A 15,695-nucleotide genomic window follows, 5' to 3' on the forward strand; every position below is an offset into this window, starting at 1 on the left:
AAGTGACTAACCCAAGGCAACGCAACCCACTTGTGCCCAAGGCAGGACTTGCAGTCTCCCTGTTTCTAGCCTGGTTACCTTGACCACCACACCAAACTGTCTCTCATTTGTGCCTTCTTCAAAACAAAACAAAAACAAAATAGTGAAAACACAGGTGCTCTATTTTGTTCAAGAGTAGATTACAGTGTTAGATTTATATTAGAATGGTTTGGTGATATAATTCTAAATCTAAAGACTCTGTAAATGAACATAGGTAAATTTATGCTGAGAGCTCAGATGTATAAACAGTGTGTTGTCTGGGTATAGTTAGTTTGAACAATAATCATCGTCATAATAACAATAGCATTCATAACATAGTAATAATCATATAGTAACAATGATATCTCATCATAACATTGATAATAAACATATAGAGCTTACTCATCCATTTGATAAACTATTTTTACAAAATTAGTCATTCTCTTATATTTTTTCAAATCCAACTTCTGTTTCTGCTCGTTAACCATTGATAGAACGAATCCCATATTAAGAAATATTCAGTGTCTTCCTTGTCTTTAATTTTTAGTGTTAATCTATCCATTTCTGCACATTCTGGTTTTTTTTTTTATTACATTCTCTTCTGTAGGGATCTCTATGCTCTTCCAGTGTTGTGCAAATACAATTCTAGCCACTGTTAACACCTGTAGTATTAAGTACATATTCCCTTTATTATATTTTTCTGGTATGATACCCAACAGAAATATTTCCAGTTTTAATTCTATGTGTTCCTTTATCATTTTTTCTTATCCAAATGTGTTTTTTTGTCCAGGTTTTTTTTGCCTTTGGGCACGTCCACCACATGTGGTAATACGAGCCCAGTGTCTGTTACATTTCCAGCACTTAGCAGAGATATCCTTGAACATCTTAGTAGTCTTGCCGGTGGAAAGTGCCATCTGTAAAACATTTTATATAAGTTTTCTTTATATGCAGTTGACATTGTTAATTTATAATTCCTCTCCAACTTTTGCCATTTGTCTAATTCTATTGAGTAGCCAAAGTTTTTAGCCCACACTATCATTGTTTCTTTTACTTGTTGTTCTTCCATTCTAATGCTCAGTAAATAGTTGTAAATTTTTTAAATTAACTTTTCATCTGTTCCTGTTAGGATCTGATCTAATTCTGTTAGTTCTTTATAAAAACCATATGTTTTGACATCTTTCTCATATCTTGATTGTATTTGTATATATGGCCACCATGCTAAATCAATCCCTTGAGTATTTAATTCCTGTTTACTTTTAAGTTCCCCTTTCTCATTCAGAATGTCTTTATATCTTATGATTTTTTCCATGTTAACCACATTTGGATGTATCAGTGCCTCCATTGTGGAAAGCCAGACTGGTATTTTTAAATAGCGCTTTTCTCTAATTTTTGCCCATATTAACAATAATGTATGTCTGAAATAGTGTCCTTGGAAGTATCTGTGTATTTTTCCCCCCATACTATAGGAAGGCATGCCACCCAAAATTGCAAGTCATGTCCCTCCAAAATTAATAGTTGTCTATGTCTCAGATTTATCCGTTCTTTCAGCCATGTAAGTGCAGATGCCTGGTAATATAACTCCCAATCTGGCAACCCAAAACCTCCTCTCTTTTTAGAATATTGTAGCAATTTCAAACTTATTCTTGCTTTTTTCCCTTGCCAAATGAATTTTGACATTAATCTACTCAGTTCCTCAAAAAAAATTTTTTCCAACTTTATTGGAATTGTTTAACAAGTATCATAATCTCAGCAAAATATTCATTTTAATGGTAGCTATTCTTCCTATCAGTGATAGGAAGATGTTATGTTAAGGAACTTTCCTTTTTAATCTATCATAGGATAGTCCTCCCAGTCTATCCCCATTATTACAGCTTTTGCTAAACATGCCTTAAACAGAGGGATTTTCATTCCTGCACCATTCACACTTCTTGGCCTTCCTTAACAGGGTCAAAACATGGTGATGATTCTCAAGGAGGACACAATGAACTTGGTGGATCCTTTGGATCACAGCCTCATCCACTGCCAGCCCATCATCAATATTCGTGTTTGGGGGGTGGGCTGCAACAAAGGCAGGTGAGTAATGACGGGTGGTTTGGAGAAAGGAGACCTTCTTACTGAAACCAAACTCCAAGGGCAACTTTTCAGTCTACGTGTTGTATCTAGTGAGTTATTAAGCTATAGATGTTGTTGGGTGCAAAAATTTAGGATTACCCACCACCACCCTGACTTTCCCATGGGATCTTTCTACCCTTATCATGTGGGATTACCATTTATTCCCAAGCTATTAACAGGGTAGGTGCTTCAGATACTCTTCATTAACCGTTCTTTTTTCCCCCTACATGCTATGCTTGATCAAGGGACAGGTAAGTTTCCCTCTTCCTCCTGAAGCAAAGCTAGTGCTTGGAGCCCTGCTCTTGCTCATTGGGCTCTCCTCTCCTTGCAGGGATTTTGCTTTCGTGGCCAGTGACAAGGACACGTGTGTGCTGAAGTGCCATGTCTTCCACTGCAATGTGCCTGGCAAGGCTATTGCCAAAGCTCTGCATGAAATGTGCTCCAAGGTATCCCTCCTGACTTGTAGCACAGTTCTTTACATTTATACGTAAACACACACACACAAACACAAATACATCATGTGCATGTGCACCCAGACACACATATGCTACATATGGAAAGGTTGTGGTTCTGAGATGTACTTTTAGTGCAGCGTCAAGAGTTTTCAGTACTATAACTAAGTAACAGACGTCACTGATGTTTTCTTCTGCAGGAGTGGGAGACAAAATGAGTATTAAAATAATCTTAGTCTCTTTATATATTTTCCAAATCAATGGAAAATTATTTAAAGGGAGCAAAGATTTGCCAGTCTATCTCTGCATGATAATTTTCTGAAAATTGAAAGATGAAGTTGGGAGGGCAGAAACAAAAAATACTAGAAAGATTTCCCTAAAGATCCCTCTGATATGTTGTGGCTTGGACCACCTCCTCAGATTATACGACTTGGATTATATCATATACAGTCCACTCATGCTTCCTAGTGCATACACACAGAAACAATGGGGAGGGGGAGGGGGAAGCAGAAACACACACATACCAGTATGACACATTACTTCATTACACAGAAGAAGCTAGAGACCGCCCTGTGGCCATGGCTGGAAAAGGGGCCAGAAACAATTCCAGAATATTTGCTTGGCATCTTTTCCCTTCGTTCCTACTTCCCCCCAATATTACCTGCTACTGTGTCTGTTACAAGCTTTCTGTTGCTATACCTGGCAGCAGTGGGAGAGTTTATTCTTATTTATTTATTTGTTTTATTTATTTATTTGTCAAGCATGTATGAGAAAATAAGTATAAGTATAAACATAACATATAAACATATAAGTATAAACATAAGAAACGAGTACAAATAAATGGGAACAGTAGGACAGGGACGGTAGGCATGCTGGTGCGCTTATGCACACAGACCTCTTAGGAATGGGGTGAGGTCCACGGTAGACATTTTAAGGTTAAAGTTATGGGGGTTTGAGGATGTAACAACAGAGTCAGGTAGTGCATTCCAGGCATTGACGATTCTGTTGCTGAAGTTGTATTTTCTGCAATCGAATTTGGAGCAGTTTACTATGAGTTTGTATCTATTGTTTGCCGTGTATTATTGCGGTTGAAGCTGAAGTAGTCATTGACAGGTAGGACACTGTAGCAGACAATTTTGTGTACTAAGCTTAGTCAGACCGTAAGTGGCGTAGTTCTAGGTTGTCCAGGCCTAAAATTTCAAGCCTGGTATTCTATTGCGAGAAGACGAGTGGAGTACTCTTCTCATGAAATACCTCTGGTCTCGCTCAATTGTACTAATGTCTGATATACAGTGTGGATTCCAGGCAAACGAGCTGTATTCAAGTATTGGTCTGGCAAAGGTTTTGTATGCCCTGGTTTGCAGTACAATGTTACTGGAGAAGAAGCTTCGCAAAATTAGGTTAACAACTCTTAATGCCTTTTTGGCAATGCTGTTACAGTGATCTCTAGGGCTTAGATCTTTTGAAATGAGTACTCCTAGGTCCTTGACAGAGTGAGGGTCATCTACGAGGTTGTATCCGCCCAACTTGTATTTGGTGTTCTGGTTTTTGTTGCCAATGTGTAAGACAGAGCATTTGTTGGTTGAGATTTGAAGTTGCCAATTGTTTGACCATTCTGACACATAGTCTAGGTTGCTTGGTAGGGCAGCAGTATTGATGGTGGTGTTAAATAGTTTTACGTCATCAGAGAAGAGGATGCAGTTGCTTATAATATCATTGAAAAGGTCATTTGTGTATATTGGAAAGAGAATGGGTCCTAGAATCTGTCTTGGGGGACAACACTGTTAACTGGTGCAGGGTTTGATAGGTCACTCTATTTTGACTACTTGTTGCCTGTTTGACAGGAATGCAACTATCCATTTGTGCAGTGATCCGGAAATGCCGTAAGAGTGTAGTTTTAACAGTAGTTTGTCGTGTACCACTGAATCAAAGGCTTTGCAGAAGTCTATGTAAATTGTGTCTATTGCTTTACCCTGGTCGAATTGTGTAGTCCAAATGTTTTTACAGTGTAGGAGTTGTAGATTACAGGACAATTTTTTTCTGAAACCAAACTGCTTGTTAGAGAGTAGGTTGTTTGACTCTAAGTGGGTGTGTGTGTGTTAATGGATTGGTTTATGATTGATTCCATGACTTTGCATTATGACACAACATAATGAGATTGGTCTGTAATTTTCAACTAGGCTGGGGTCTCCCTTTTTGAAGATAGGAATGACTGTGACTAATGACCATAGGTTGGGCAAGGAGCTGGTTCTGAAAGATATCTCATAGATTTGCTTAGTGGTTCAGCTATGGCAGTGGAAAACTTTTTCAAGAAGTAAGCATATAATCCATCACGGCCAATAGAGATAGTTCTAAGTTGCATAATACCTTTTCAACGTTATCTTCTGTAAAATCAATACATAGCATATTGTTGCAATTAGTTGTGATACGACTAGGAAATGTAGGGCATGAGCCATTGCTGTTGACAAAGACTGAACTGAAGAACGTGTTGAAGAGATTGGCCTTAACGGCTTCATCATTACAGTCTTTCCCATTAGGCCCTTTTAGGGGTGGCATGGTTTTCGAGTCTTTAAGTTTGTTATTTATGAAATTATAGAAGGCGCGGGTGGGTTTTGTGTGTAACAACTGTTCCTCTTGTTTGCAGTAGTAATTGGGGCATTCTGCCTTTATCTGACGGCATAAGGTTTTATAGCAGCTTTTAAAGTTAGCTACATAGCCAGTTTTGGTTTTTTGCCAAAGAGATTTTTTTTTTTTGGATTGGAGCTTCCTTATTGTTATGGGTAATTTGTTTTTTCTGGCTTTAGGGGTTACTATTAGTATGTATAGTTTAATGACTCTTTTGACTTCGAACAAAAAAGTTTAAAATGGTCTTCAGCAGTATTACAGCCAGTGAATAGAATGTGCCAATCAAGAGATGAGAGGTCAACAACTCTGAGATCATATTTGCTTTTTTAAAGTTATAATTTGGAGTCCTGTCATTATGCTCTTCTCTGCAAGGACATAAATTGAGACAAAAGTCAATCATGCTGTGGTCACTGTTGGAAAAAAGTTCTTTTATTTGTAGCCCATAAATTGAGTTTAAACTGTTGCAGAAGATGAGATCAAGGCAGTTGTTGAGTCTAGTGTTGTTTGTTACTAATTGATCCAGTCCCAGAGTAGTAACGGTATTGTACAGGGTTGCATGTATCGGTTCAGTTGTACATTTGTTTAGGGTCCAATTAATTAGAGGTAAATTGAAGTCACCAAGAAATATAATAGGGTGTGAGCAGGAAGCTGCCCACATTAGTAGTGCAGTTAGCTTGTTTGCATGGTTGAGGTCGTAATCAGGGGCTCTGTAACATAGTAAAAAGCAAAGTTTGGTATTTAGGGACAGTTGGCAGACAATGGTCTCAGGAAGAGCAAGCTCCTGTGTAACTTGAATCTTTTTCAGATCTAGGGACTTTTTTTTTTTTTAATTGAAAAGTTTTATGAAAAATACAAACATTTTCACCCCCCCACCCTTCCCCCCTCAACCCCCCCTCCCCTTCCCACCCTCCCTTCCCCTCCCTCCCCCCACCCCCCTCCCTAGACTTCCCAGAACGAGCACAGGGTATAGCATTCACAAACCAAGAACTAAAATGTGCTAACAAATTATTACATTTCATATTCTCCCTAGGTCCTTAACTCCTTATAACTCCGAAAAAACAAACATAAACTACTTAATATTATTTCATTCATAAGCTATATGAATCTTCTTATTCGGATACTTCTTCTGTATGTAATCAATCCATTTTCTCCATTCCGATATATATCTCTCATTTGAATGGTCTTTAAGGTATGATGAAATTTTTGCCATTTCCGCCAAATGCACAACTTTTAATGTCCATTCCTCAATAGTAGGTGGATCTTCCTTCTTCCAGTACTGTGCCACCAGTAATCTGGCAGCTGTTATTAAGTTCAAAACCAGCTTAGTCTCTATTACAGTACAATCCGTAACTATTCCCAACAGAAAAAACTGTGGTGTAAATTTAATTTTTTTCTTCAAAATATTTTGAATAATCCACCATATTTTTATCCAAAAAGCCTTAATCTTTTTACATGTCCACCATATATGAAAATATGTAGCATCTTCACACTCACATCGCCAACACTTGGGTTGTAAATTTGGATACATACAAGCTAGTTTTTTTGGGTCTAAATGCCATCTATAAAACATTTTGTAAAAATTCTCCCTTAAATTTTGTGCTTGTGTAAATCTTACATTTCTAACCCATATCTTTCCCCATGTTTCCATCATTATTGGTTCACCTACATTTTGTGCCCATTTTATCATACAATCCTTGACTAAGTCTGTTTCTGAATCTATTTCCAATAATGCATTGTACAACCTTTTTATGTGCATTTGACCTTCATCTCTTATTTGCTTTATCAAATTCTCATCCTGCTGCAAAATACCAATTTTTTGATCTTCTCTCCATCTGGCCAGCAGCTGTCCATATTGAAACCAAGTCTTAATAATCCCTTCTTCTTTTAATTGTTCCATGGATTTTAACTGTAGTCTGACTCCTTCCTTATAAAGGAGTTCCTTATATGTAATCTTATCTTGCTTTTGCTCTAAATTTATGTTCTCTATCGCGTGTCTGGGTACTGGCCATATTGGTAACCTATCATTTAGTTTATATTTATACTTTTTCCAGACACGCAATAGAGCATTTCTTAATATATGACTTTTAAAAGTCTTATCTACTTTCTTATCATACACTAAGTAAGCATGCCAGCCATAAACCAAACCATATCCTTCAATATTCAATATCTTTTCCTCCGTTAAGTTTATCCAATCTGTGATTGCTGAGAGGGCAGCAGCTTCATAATACAATCTTAAATTGGGCATCTTAAGACCACCTCTTTCTCTAGTATCTTGCAATATCTTTTGTTTGACTCGTGGTTTCTTCCCTGCCCACACAAACTTATTTATGCCCTTCTGCCATTCCTTCAAATTCTCATCTTTTTTAAGTATAGGTATCATTTGAAAAAGAAATAGAAATTTTGGTAAAATATTCATTTTTACAGCAGCTATCCTTCCCAGCAAAGACAGTTGTAGTTTTTTCCAGTTGTCCAACTCTTTCTGTATTTTGTGCCATAATGGTTCATAGTTATACTGATATAATTTCGTATTTGCAGTCATAATATAGACCCCCAGATATTTAACCTTCTTAACTACTTCAAATCCTGTTAACCTTTCTATCTCTTCTTTTTGGCTCCTAACCATATTTTTAGCTATTATTTTTGTTTTAGCTGCATTTATTTTAAAACCAGATACTTGTCCGTATAAGCAGGTTATATCCATCAAGGCTGTAATCGATTGTACCGGTTGGGTTAAGGTAACAACCAGGTCATCCGCAAATGTTCGTACCTTGTATTCATGCTGTCTAATTTTAATTCCCTTAATTGTATTCATCTCGCGTATCTTGTTTAATAAAATTTCCAGCGTCAAAATAAACAATAACGGGGACAAGGGACAGCCTTGCCTTGTTCCTTTTTCTATGTTAAAAACATCTGTTAAACCACCATTAACTATTATTTGCGCTGTTTGTTTTTGATATATTGCCTTAATAGATTGTACAAATTGTTCTCCAAATTGCATCCTTTCTATTAGTTTAAGTAAAAATTGCCAATTCAATCTATCAAAGGCTTTCTCAGCATCCAAGAACACAAGCACTGCGGGGACCTGGTTGTTCCTTCCCAAATACTCTAATAAGTTAACAATTTGCCTTACATTACCCTTCATTTGTCTACCATTTATAAAACCAGTTTGATCATGGTGAATCATTTGCTGCATGACTGTCATTAATCTATTTGCCAAAATTTTTGCAAATATCTTATAGTCTGTATTTAATAATGAAATTGGCCTATAATTTTTAGGATCTGTATTGTCATGCCCTTCTTTTGGGATCAATGAAATAAATGCTGTCTTCCAAGTTGGAGGTACCTCTCCTCCCTGTTGTATATTGTTAAATAATTCTTTCAGCAGTTCTATCATTTCCTCCTGTAAGGTTTTATAGTAAATAGCCATCAAACCGTCCGTCCCAGGAGCTTTACCCACTTTCAACTGCTTAATTGCTAATGCAATTTCCTCAGAAGTTATCGATTGATTTAAACTATCCCTCTGCTCATTTGAAATTGTATAAATATTCTCTTTCTGCAAATATCTATCTATATCTATATCTTTAATTTTATCACCAGTATACAGCCTCGAATAAAACTCTAAAAAAGATGTTTTAATCAATTGTTGCTCATAAACCTCTTTACCCTTATATTTTATTCTCTCTATTGTCCTTGATTTTTGCTTTTTCCTTAACAAATATGCTAACCACCTGCCTGGTTTATTGGCATTGTAAAAAGTATTATGTTTTGCATATCTTAAATTAGTTGCCACTTGATCTGCTATTAACATATTAAATTGACCTTTCAATAAATTGATTGCCTCTTTAATTTTCTTATCTGTTGGATTAGCTCCTAAAGCCCGTTCCTGTTTACTAATCTCATCTTCTAATTCTTTTCTTTTTGTCCCCTGTTTCTTTCTATATTTATTATTCAAATATATCAAAATTCCTCGCATATATGCCTTACTTGCATCCCATACCATTTCCATCGATGTGCCCTTTTGCATATTCATAACAAAAAATTCTTTCATAAATTTTTTACACTCTTTTACATTTTCTTCATACCTAAACAAATTATCATTTAACCTCCAGGACCTCCTAGGCCCTTTCTCATACTTCAATTCCAGCCAAACTGGACTATGGTCTGTCAATGTTCTTGAGCAAATCTTCGTATTTTTCACCCTGGATAAAAGATCGTTAGTAATTAATATAAAATCAATCCTTGAAAAGGATTGATGTCTATCTGAAAAAAAAGTAAAATCTTTTTCTTCCAGGTTTCTTTCACGCCAGATATCTCTCAACTCCCAGTCATCCATCATTTCCCAAAACGCTTTGGGCAATTTTGCTCTTGTTGACACATTTTGTTTAGGTCCCATCTTGTCTTTTTTAACATCCAAAACACCATTCCAGTCGCCTAACAGGATACAAGTTTTATATGCCCAGTGTGTCAATTTTGAATGTAGTAAATTATAAAAGTTTTCTTGTTGTTGATTCGGGGCATAAACTCCGATTACAAGTATTTTTTCTCCTTTTACTAAAAGTTCTATCGCTAAAAATCTGCCTTGATCGTCTGCTTCAATTAATTTAGCAACTAAGTCTCTTTTCAAATATATAACTATACCATTTTTCTTTTCTGGTGCTGCTGCTACGTAAGATGTACCAAGTCTTGCATTAATCAGATATTTTTGATCTTGTATTCTTATATGAGTCTCTTGTAAACAAATTACTTCATTCTTAAATTGCTTAAGATAGTGAAATATTTTTCTTCTTTTCTGTGGAGAATTCAAGCCATTAACGTTCCAAGTCAAAAATCTAGTTCCCATCTCTGGGCTTTTGGAGCCTCTGAAGCAAGTCCTGATGCTCTGATCTCATTTGAGTTTTAGATCTTGCTCCCCCTACTGCTCCTGTTCTAGTAGTATCTTGAATCATTTCTTGAGTTGCCATCTGGGATTGTTGCTGTCTTAATTCTTCCTTGAGTCTAGCTGTCACCAATCTGGTCTGTCTTTGATCCTTTGGTAACTGCGAGAAATCAATCAGCGCCAACTCTTGAGTAGCCATTTGAATTTGTATTTCTTCTTGATCAGCCAAAGCTCCCCCCTGAACTACTGTCAAGAGCTCTTCTGTCTCAGCTTCCATTACTTCTTTCTTTCTTTTGCCTTCTGGTGATTTAGTTGATTTGGGTGTGCCAGCCTTTAATACATTAGTATGAAAGTCTCTTGCTTTCCAAATTGTGTTAAGCCGATATCTCTCTCCTGAGTAAGTCACCACTAGTCCAGTTGGCACCTCCCATCTGTACTGTATCTGACGTTTTCTCAGTTCATCCACCAGAAAGGCATACTCCCTTCTAGCTCTCAAGATCTTAGGGGGGATTTCTTTCATTGTCATTACTTCCTGGCCTTCCACCCGAAGCTTGTTTTTAAAAGTAGCCTGTAAAATTTCATTGCGTACTCTCCTTGTAGTAAAATATATCACAATGTCTCTTGGTAGATGTTTCTGTCTAGCAATCCAGGAGTTAACACGGTACAGCTTGTCCATCTGCCAGCCCAGATCATTTTTGGACTCCCCCACCAGCGGTGCCAATGCCTCAGACATCATTTCTCTCAAATTCTCTTGTTTATTCTCCTTCACCCCTCTAAATCTTAAAGCAAATTCCATATCTCTGTATTGTACCATTATTACATCGTCTTCAGCCCTTTGAATTCTGTTTTGAGCTTCTCCTATTTTGCTATCCAAAATTTCAGAAGATTGTTTAATTTCCTCAACTCTGTCATCCACCATCTCAATATTGCTTGCCAGACACTTAAATGCCATTAATATATCATCCCTAATCCCCTGATTGCAAATTGCAATCTCATCTGACACAGCCTGTATCTTTTCATTAGTTTCCTTAATTTTTTCATTAGTTTCCTTAATTTTTTCATCAATCACATCAACAATTTTATTTTGGGTGATTTGGAGAGCTTGTTGCAACATTTCCAACGTTAAAGTCTGTGGATCCGCTGGAGGAGCAGAAACTTGTGATCTAGGAATATGAGCTGGGGAGCTACCAGCACTCCCAGTTCCTTTAGTAGGAACAGTTTTTACAGACTTTGAGGCCATTTCCAGTTTGAAATTAGTCTTTATATTTAATCAGAGTCAAAAAGAAGAGTTCCTCAAAAGATTTCCCAATGTTAATTAACGTTTAAAATCCTCCTTCTGTCAGCACAAAAGCTTTTTTTCCCCCCCAAGCAGAGGGCTGCCAGCAAAACGAAACTTTTCCTGTAACTTTCTGTTTCCCCCGCCCTTTCAAGCTTCAATCGCCATATTGTTGCAAAGTACTAAGTGATTACTTCCGAAGGAGGCTCTAGGCATTGGAGTTAGGTAAAAAATACTTGCAGTCTGATTTCTCCTTGCTCGTTCCGCCTGCTGTTAGTTCAAGATGTTAATTCCCTCATTTCCATTCAGCAAGATTGGTCGCGGCTTCTAATTCCGCTAATTAGCTAATTAGCGGAGACGTCCCTGGTCTGGAGCGGCTTGACAGGCTTTTAGGGAACGCGCGCCCTTTGCGCCCCAGGATTTTTCCTAGGGCGTTCGGGGGGGTTCTACCTCCACCTGCCTGCTCTTCTCTCTCCCCTTTGCCCGGGGAGAGAATTTCAAACCTCCAGACAGCGTTTGTCGGCTGTTCTGGGGCTTTAACGGAGCCAGGGAGCAGACGCTCTCAAAAGAACGTCTTTCAAGGCTCGCGGAGCCAGCAGAAGTCCAGATCTAGGGACTTTTTATAGAAGATGACAACACCGGTTTTCAACAACGACGGTTTTCATGGTCAGATTGGAAAACATTATAGTCACATACTGTGGTAATGGATATATTCAACCACGTCTCACAGACAAAGATAAGATTGAAAAGGGCCACATTTAGTAGTAAGAGGAATTCAGGCATTTTGTTTGCAAGGCTTCTTGTGTTTAGTAGTTTGCATTTAAGGTCTGTAGTGGTGGACCTGAAAGAAGCTGGGGGCGTGGTGCCTAGTTTTGGTTGTTGGGGGGGTGGTTGTTGGGTCTTGTGTGAAGCTGGTCTTGTGTTTGATACAGTCAGCACAGTAGTCGATGTATAGATCGGTCTCTCCTTGGTCCTGGCGTCTTTTAAGCTCAGAGCGGAGCTCGCAGGTGTGGCACGTTGTAATTTTTTTTTTATTTTTTTTTTATTTATATGCCGCCCTTCTCCGGAGACTCAGGGTAGCTTACAATGCATTAAGCAATAGCCTTCATACTTTTGTATATTTATACAAAGTCAGCTTATTGCCCCCACAAACTGGGTCTTCAATTTACCTACCTTAGAAAGGATGGAAGGCTGAGTCAACCTTGAGCCTGGTGAGATTCGAACTTACAGTAATTGCAGACAGCTGGTGTTAATCACAATGTTATCAGTCTGCTGAGCCACCAGGCCCTAATATTGATAGGTCGGGCCATGAGCGAAGTTTTTTATGGTTAGTATTGCTTTTTGCTAGTGAGTTTATTGTGTAGATGAATTTATGTTTGTTGGTTTCATTCTTGCAAAAGATTCTGCAGAAGCATGGGGCCACCGAGCCGTTGCTGTTCTTGAACCCAGTGCTGTTGCAGGAAATGTTGATGATTTCATCAGGAGAAATGGTCGATGTTTGAAAGTTGCTGATGATATTGCAGACCTTTGTGATATCATCTGATTCATTGGTGTCCTCAGCACTTTTACTGCTTATAGTATAAATGTTTACATCCTGCAACATTTTATTGTAGTTCTGAATGGTTGCAAACTGTTTATGTTGTGAGCATCTTGGTGCTTTCTGAGCTTAGTTGTTTGTTACAAAGTTTTCATTATCCAACTACCATGTCTCTACTAAAATAAGACTTGGTCTTATTTTCTTTTGGGCTCCAAAATAAGCACTAGGGCTTATTTTCGGAGGATGTTTTTTTTCCCCCATGTACTTTAAGAGTACATGGGAGGCCCACTTCTTCTGCTTGCTCATGGTGGAGCAGGAGGCTGTGTGATGTCCTGGTGCCACTGCTGCAAGGCAGAGAGGGTGGAGCTGCCGCACGTGCCCTGCACTGGCTTACCTTCGGGCCCCCGCAGCCAGGCCATCCATGTCCCGACACCTGCCTTGCTTCATGGTGGTAGCTCCAGTATCCCTGTCCAGCAGGACTTAGCGTGGTCACTGGCCCACTTCTTCTGCTTGCTCACATGGCTGCAACAGAGCATGAGGGCGAGTGATGTGCTGGTGCACCAACCATAAGATGAGGCAAGGAGGGTGGAGCTGCCCCACGTGCCCCGCACCGGCTTACCTCAGGGTCCATGCAGACCAGCCATCCATGCCCTGACACCTGCCTTGCCTTGTGGCCATGGCACCAACACACCGCTTGGCCTCCTACTCTGTTGCGGCCATGCGAGCAAGCAGAAGAAGTGGGCCTGCAGCCACACAAGGTCCTCCTGGATGGGGCTGGTGGAGCTGTCGCTGTGAGGCAAGGAAGGTGTTGGGGTGTGGGATGGCCTGGCTGCGGGGGCCTTGAGGTAAGCCAATGCGGGGCGCATGGGGCAGCTCCCCCTCCCACCTCACCTCGTGGCCGCAGCACCACAAGCAACCAGGTGGAATGGGCAGATGGCCGGCTGCACAGGGGCTTAAGTAGGGCTTGTTTTTGGGGTAGGGCTTATATTGGGTGCACACATACAAAAACATGGTAGGTCTTATTTTCAGGATAGGTCTTATTTTGGGGAAAATACGGTAGATAACATCACACTGATGTTACATTGTTGGGTAATGAAACATCTGCCAACTAATAACCAAGTTTAGAGAGCACCAAGAATTCCACACTCCAAGTCTGAGTTGCAGATATTCTCTTCTACAATTTATATTTGCAGACAAGAAACTGGATGAAACAGAAATGAAAATACTTCAAATCTCACACAGAAAATTGCATGAAAGAGTAATATTGTTCTATCTGAGAATTCAATAGCAGAGGAGAAGGACAAAAATACACAGGATATGCTTAGTGAAATTCTACCAAAGGATTAGGGAAGAAAGGAAAAGCAACTTTTATAGTAGCTATATTTCTTGGGGGCTTATCTGAAATGTACAGTGCATTCATATGTGGATAAGAGACAAATCTAAAGGCATAAGTACTATTTCATTTTTTAAAACAAATGCTTGGGGATTAATTTGCATTGAAGGAATTAGCATAATGATATAATATATATATGAATACTGGTATGTGTTAGACCTGGATAGCTTTAGATGATATCTATAGTTATCTACAATGTGAATGTCTATGAATGGACCTCTTGAGAAAGGTTTTGAACCCTGTAGAATGACATCTGGCTATTTCCTTCTGTGGAGTTGCAATAAGAATAAAACCAGTTACATGAGTGCCCCTTGTGGTCAGGGCAGCATAAAAGAAGGCAATTATATTCAGAGTAAAAAACAGCAGATCACTACAAATAGCAAAGCATGCAAGAAAGAAAATAAAATTGTTTATTTGTTTTATTTCGCCCAAGTTGCTCTGTTTTTGATATTCATACCAAAAACAGAGCAACTTGGGAGAAATAAACAAATACATAGAATCAGAACAAGTAAAAAGAAAAGGGGAAACAGTGGAGTGAAATTTTTAAAACACCACAGGAAAAGTTAATGAATTAGTTTTGAAACATTCAAGCAGTGCCAGATATAGACTTGGTGGGGGCCTAAGCCAATGTGTCTCAACCGTGGCAATTTTAAGCTGTGTGAACTTCAATTACCAGAATTCAGTGCTGAATGACTTCATATATCCCCAGAGCTCAATGCTGACTGAGGAATTCTGGGAGTTGAAGTGCACCTAGTTAAAGTTGCTGAAGTTGAGAAATATTACCCTAAGCCATGATGGTGAATCTATGGCATGCATGCCACAGGTGGCACGTGGAGCCATATTGGTGGGCATGCAAGGGTTGCCTTAGCTCAGCTCTGGCACGCATGCACACGCTAGCCAGCTGATTTTTGGGTCTTCCAAGCCACTGGAAGTCAGGAAACAGGCTGTTTCTGGCCTCCGGAGAGCCTCCGGGGAGGGTGGAAAGGCCCGATTTTCACTCGCCCCAGGCTCCAGAGGCTTTCTAGGAGCCTGGGGAGGGTGAAAATGGCCTTCGTCCCCTCCGGAGGCCCCCTGGAGGCCAGAAATGGCCCGTTTGCTGACTTCCAGTGGGACCAGAAGGCCTGTTTTTTGCTCTCCCCAGGCTCCAAAACCTTTCTACGAGCCTGGGGAGGGTGAAAATGGCCTTTGCCAACCCCCACAAAGGCCCTCCGGAGGCTGGAAATGGGCCGTTTCTGACCTCCAGAGGGCCTCCGGGTGGTGGGGAAGGCCATTTTTGCTCTCCCCAGGCTCCTAGAAACACTCTGGAGCCTGGGGAGAGCAAAAAACAGGCCTTCTGGTCCCACCAGAAGTTGGCCTATGGGCTGTTTCCGGCCTCGGGGGGGGGGGGATTCCGTTTTCTTGGAGCC

At 39.5% G+C, this 15,695-nt stretch overlaps 1 protein-coding gene across 8 annotated transcripts in view; it reads left to right on the plus strand.

Moving 5' to 3' along the window:
- APBB3 (amyloid beta precursor protein binding family B member 3) overlaps window positions 1-15,695 on the plus strand; it is a 90,058-nt gene that overhangs the window by 23,699 nt on the left and 50,664 nt on the right. For 6 of the 8 annotated variants that reach the window (XM_060691066.2, XM_060691067.2, XM_034411655.3 and 3 more), the window contains 2 exons: window positions 1,964-2,091; window positions 2,462-2,576. In XM_060691066.2, the coding sequence (XP_060547049.1) occupies window positions 1,964-2,091; window positions 2,462-2,576 (243 nt within the window). The remainder of the gene's footprint in view (window positions 1-1,963; window positions 2,092-2,461; window positions 2,577-15,695) is intronic. The other 2 variants (XR_015733545.1, XR_015733546.1) reach the window with 1 other exon arrangement.

This window comes from Pantherophis guttatus, chromosome 3, assembly GCF_059756535.1.
Source record: "Pantherophis guttatus breed Tessera chromosome 3, ASM5975653v1, whole genome shotgun sequence".
Lineage (NCBI taxonomy): Eukaryota > Metazoa > Chordata > Lepidosauria > Squamata > Colubridae > Pantherophis > Pantherophis guttatus.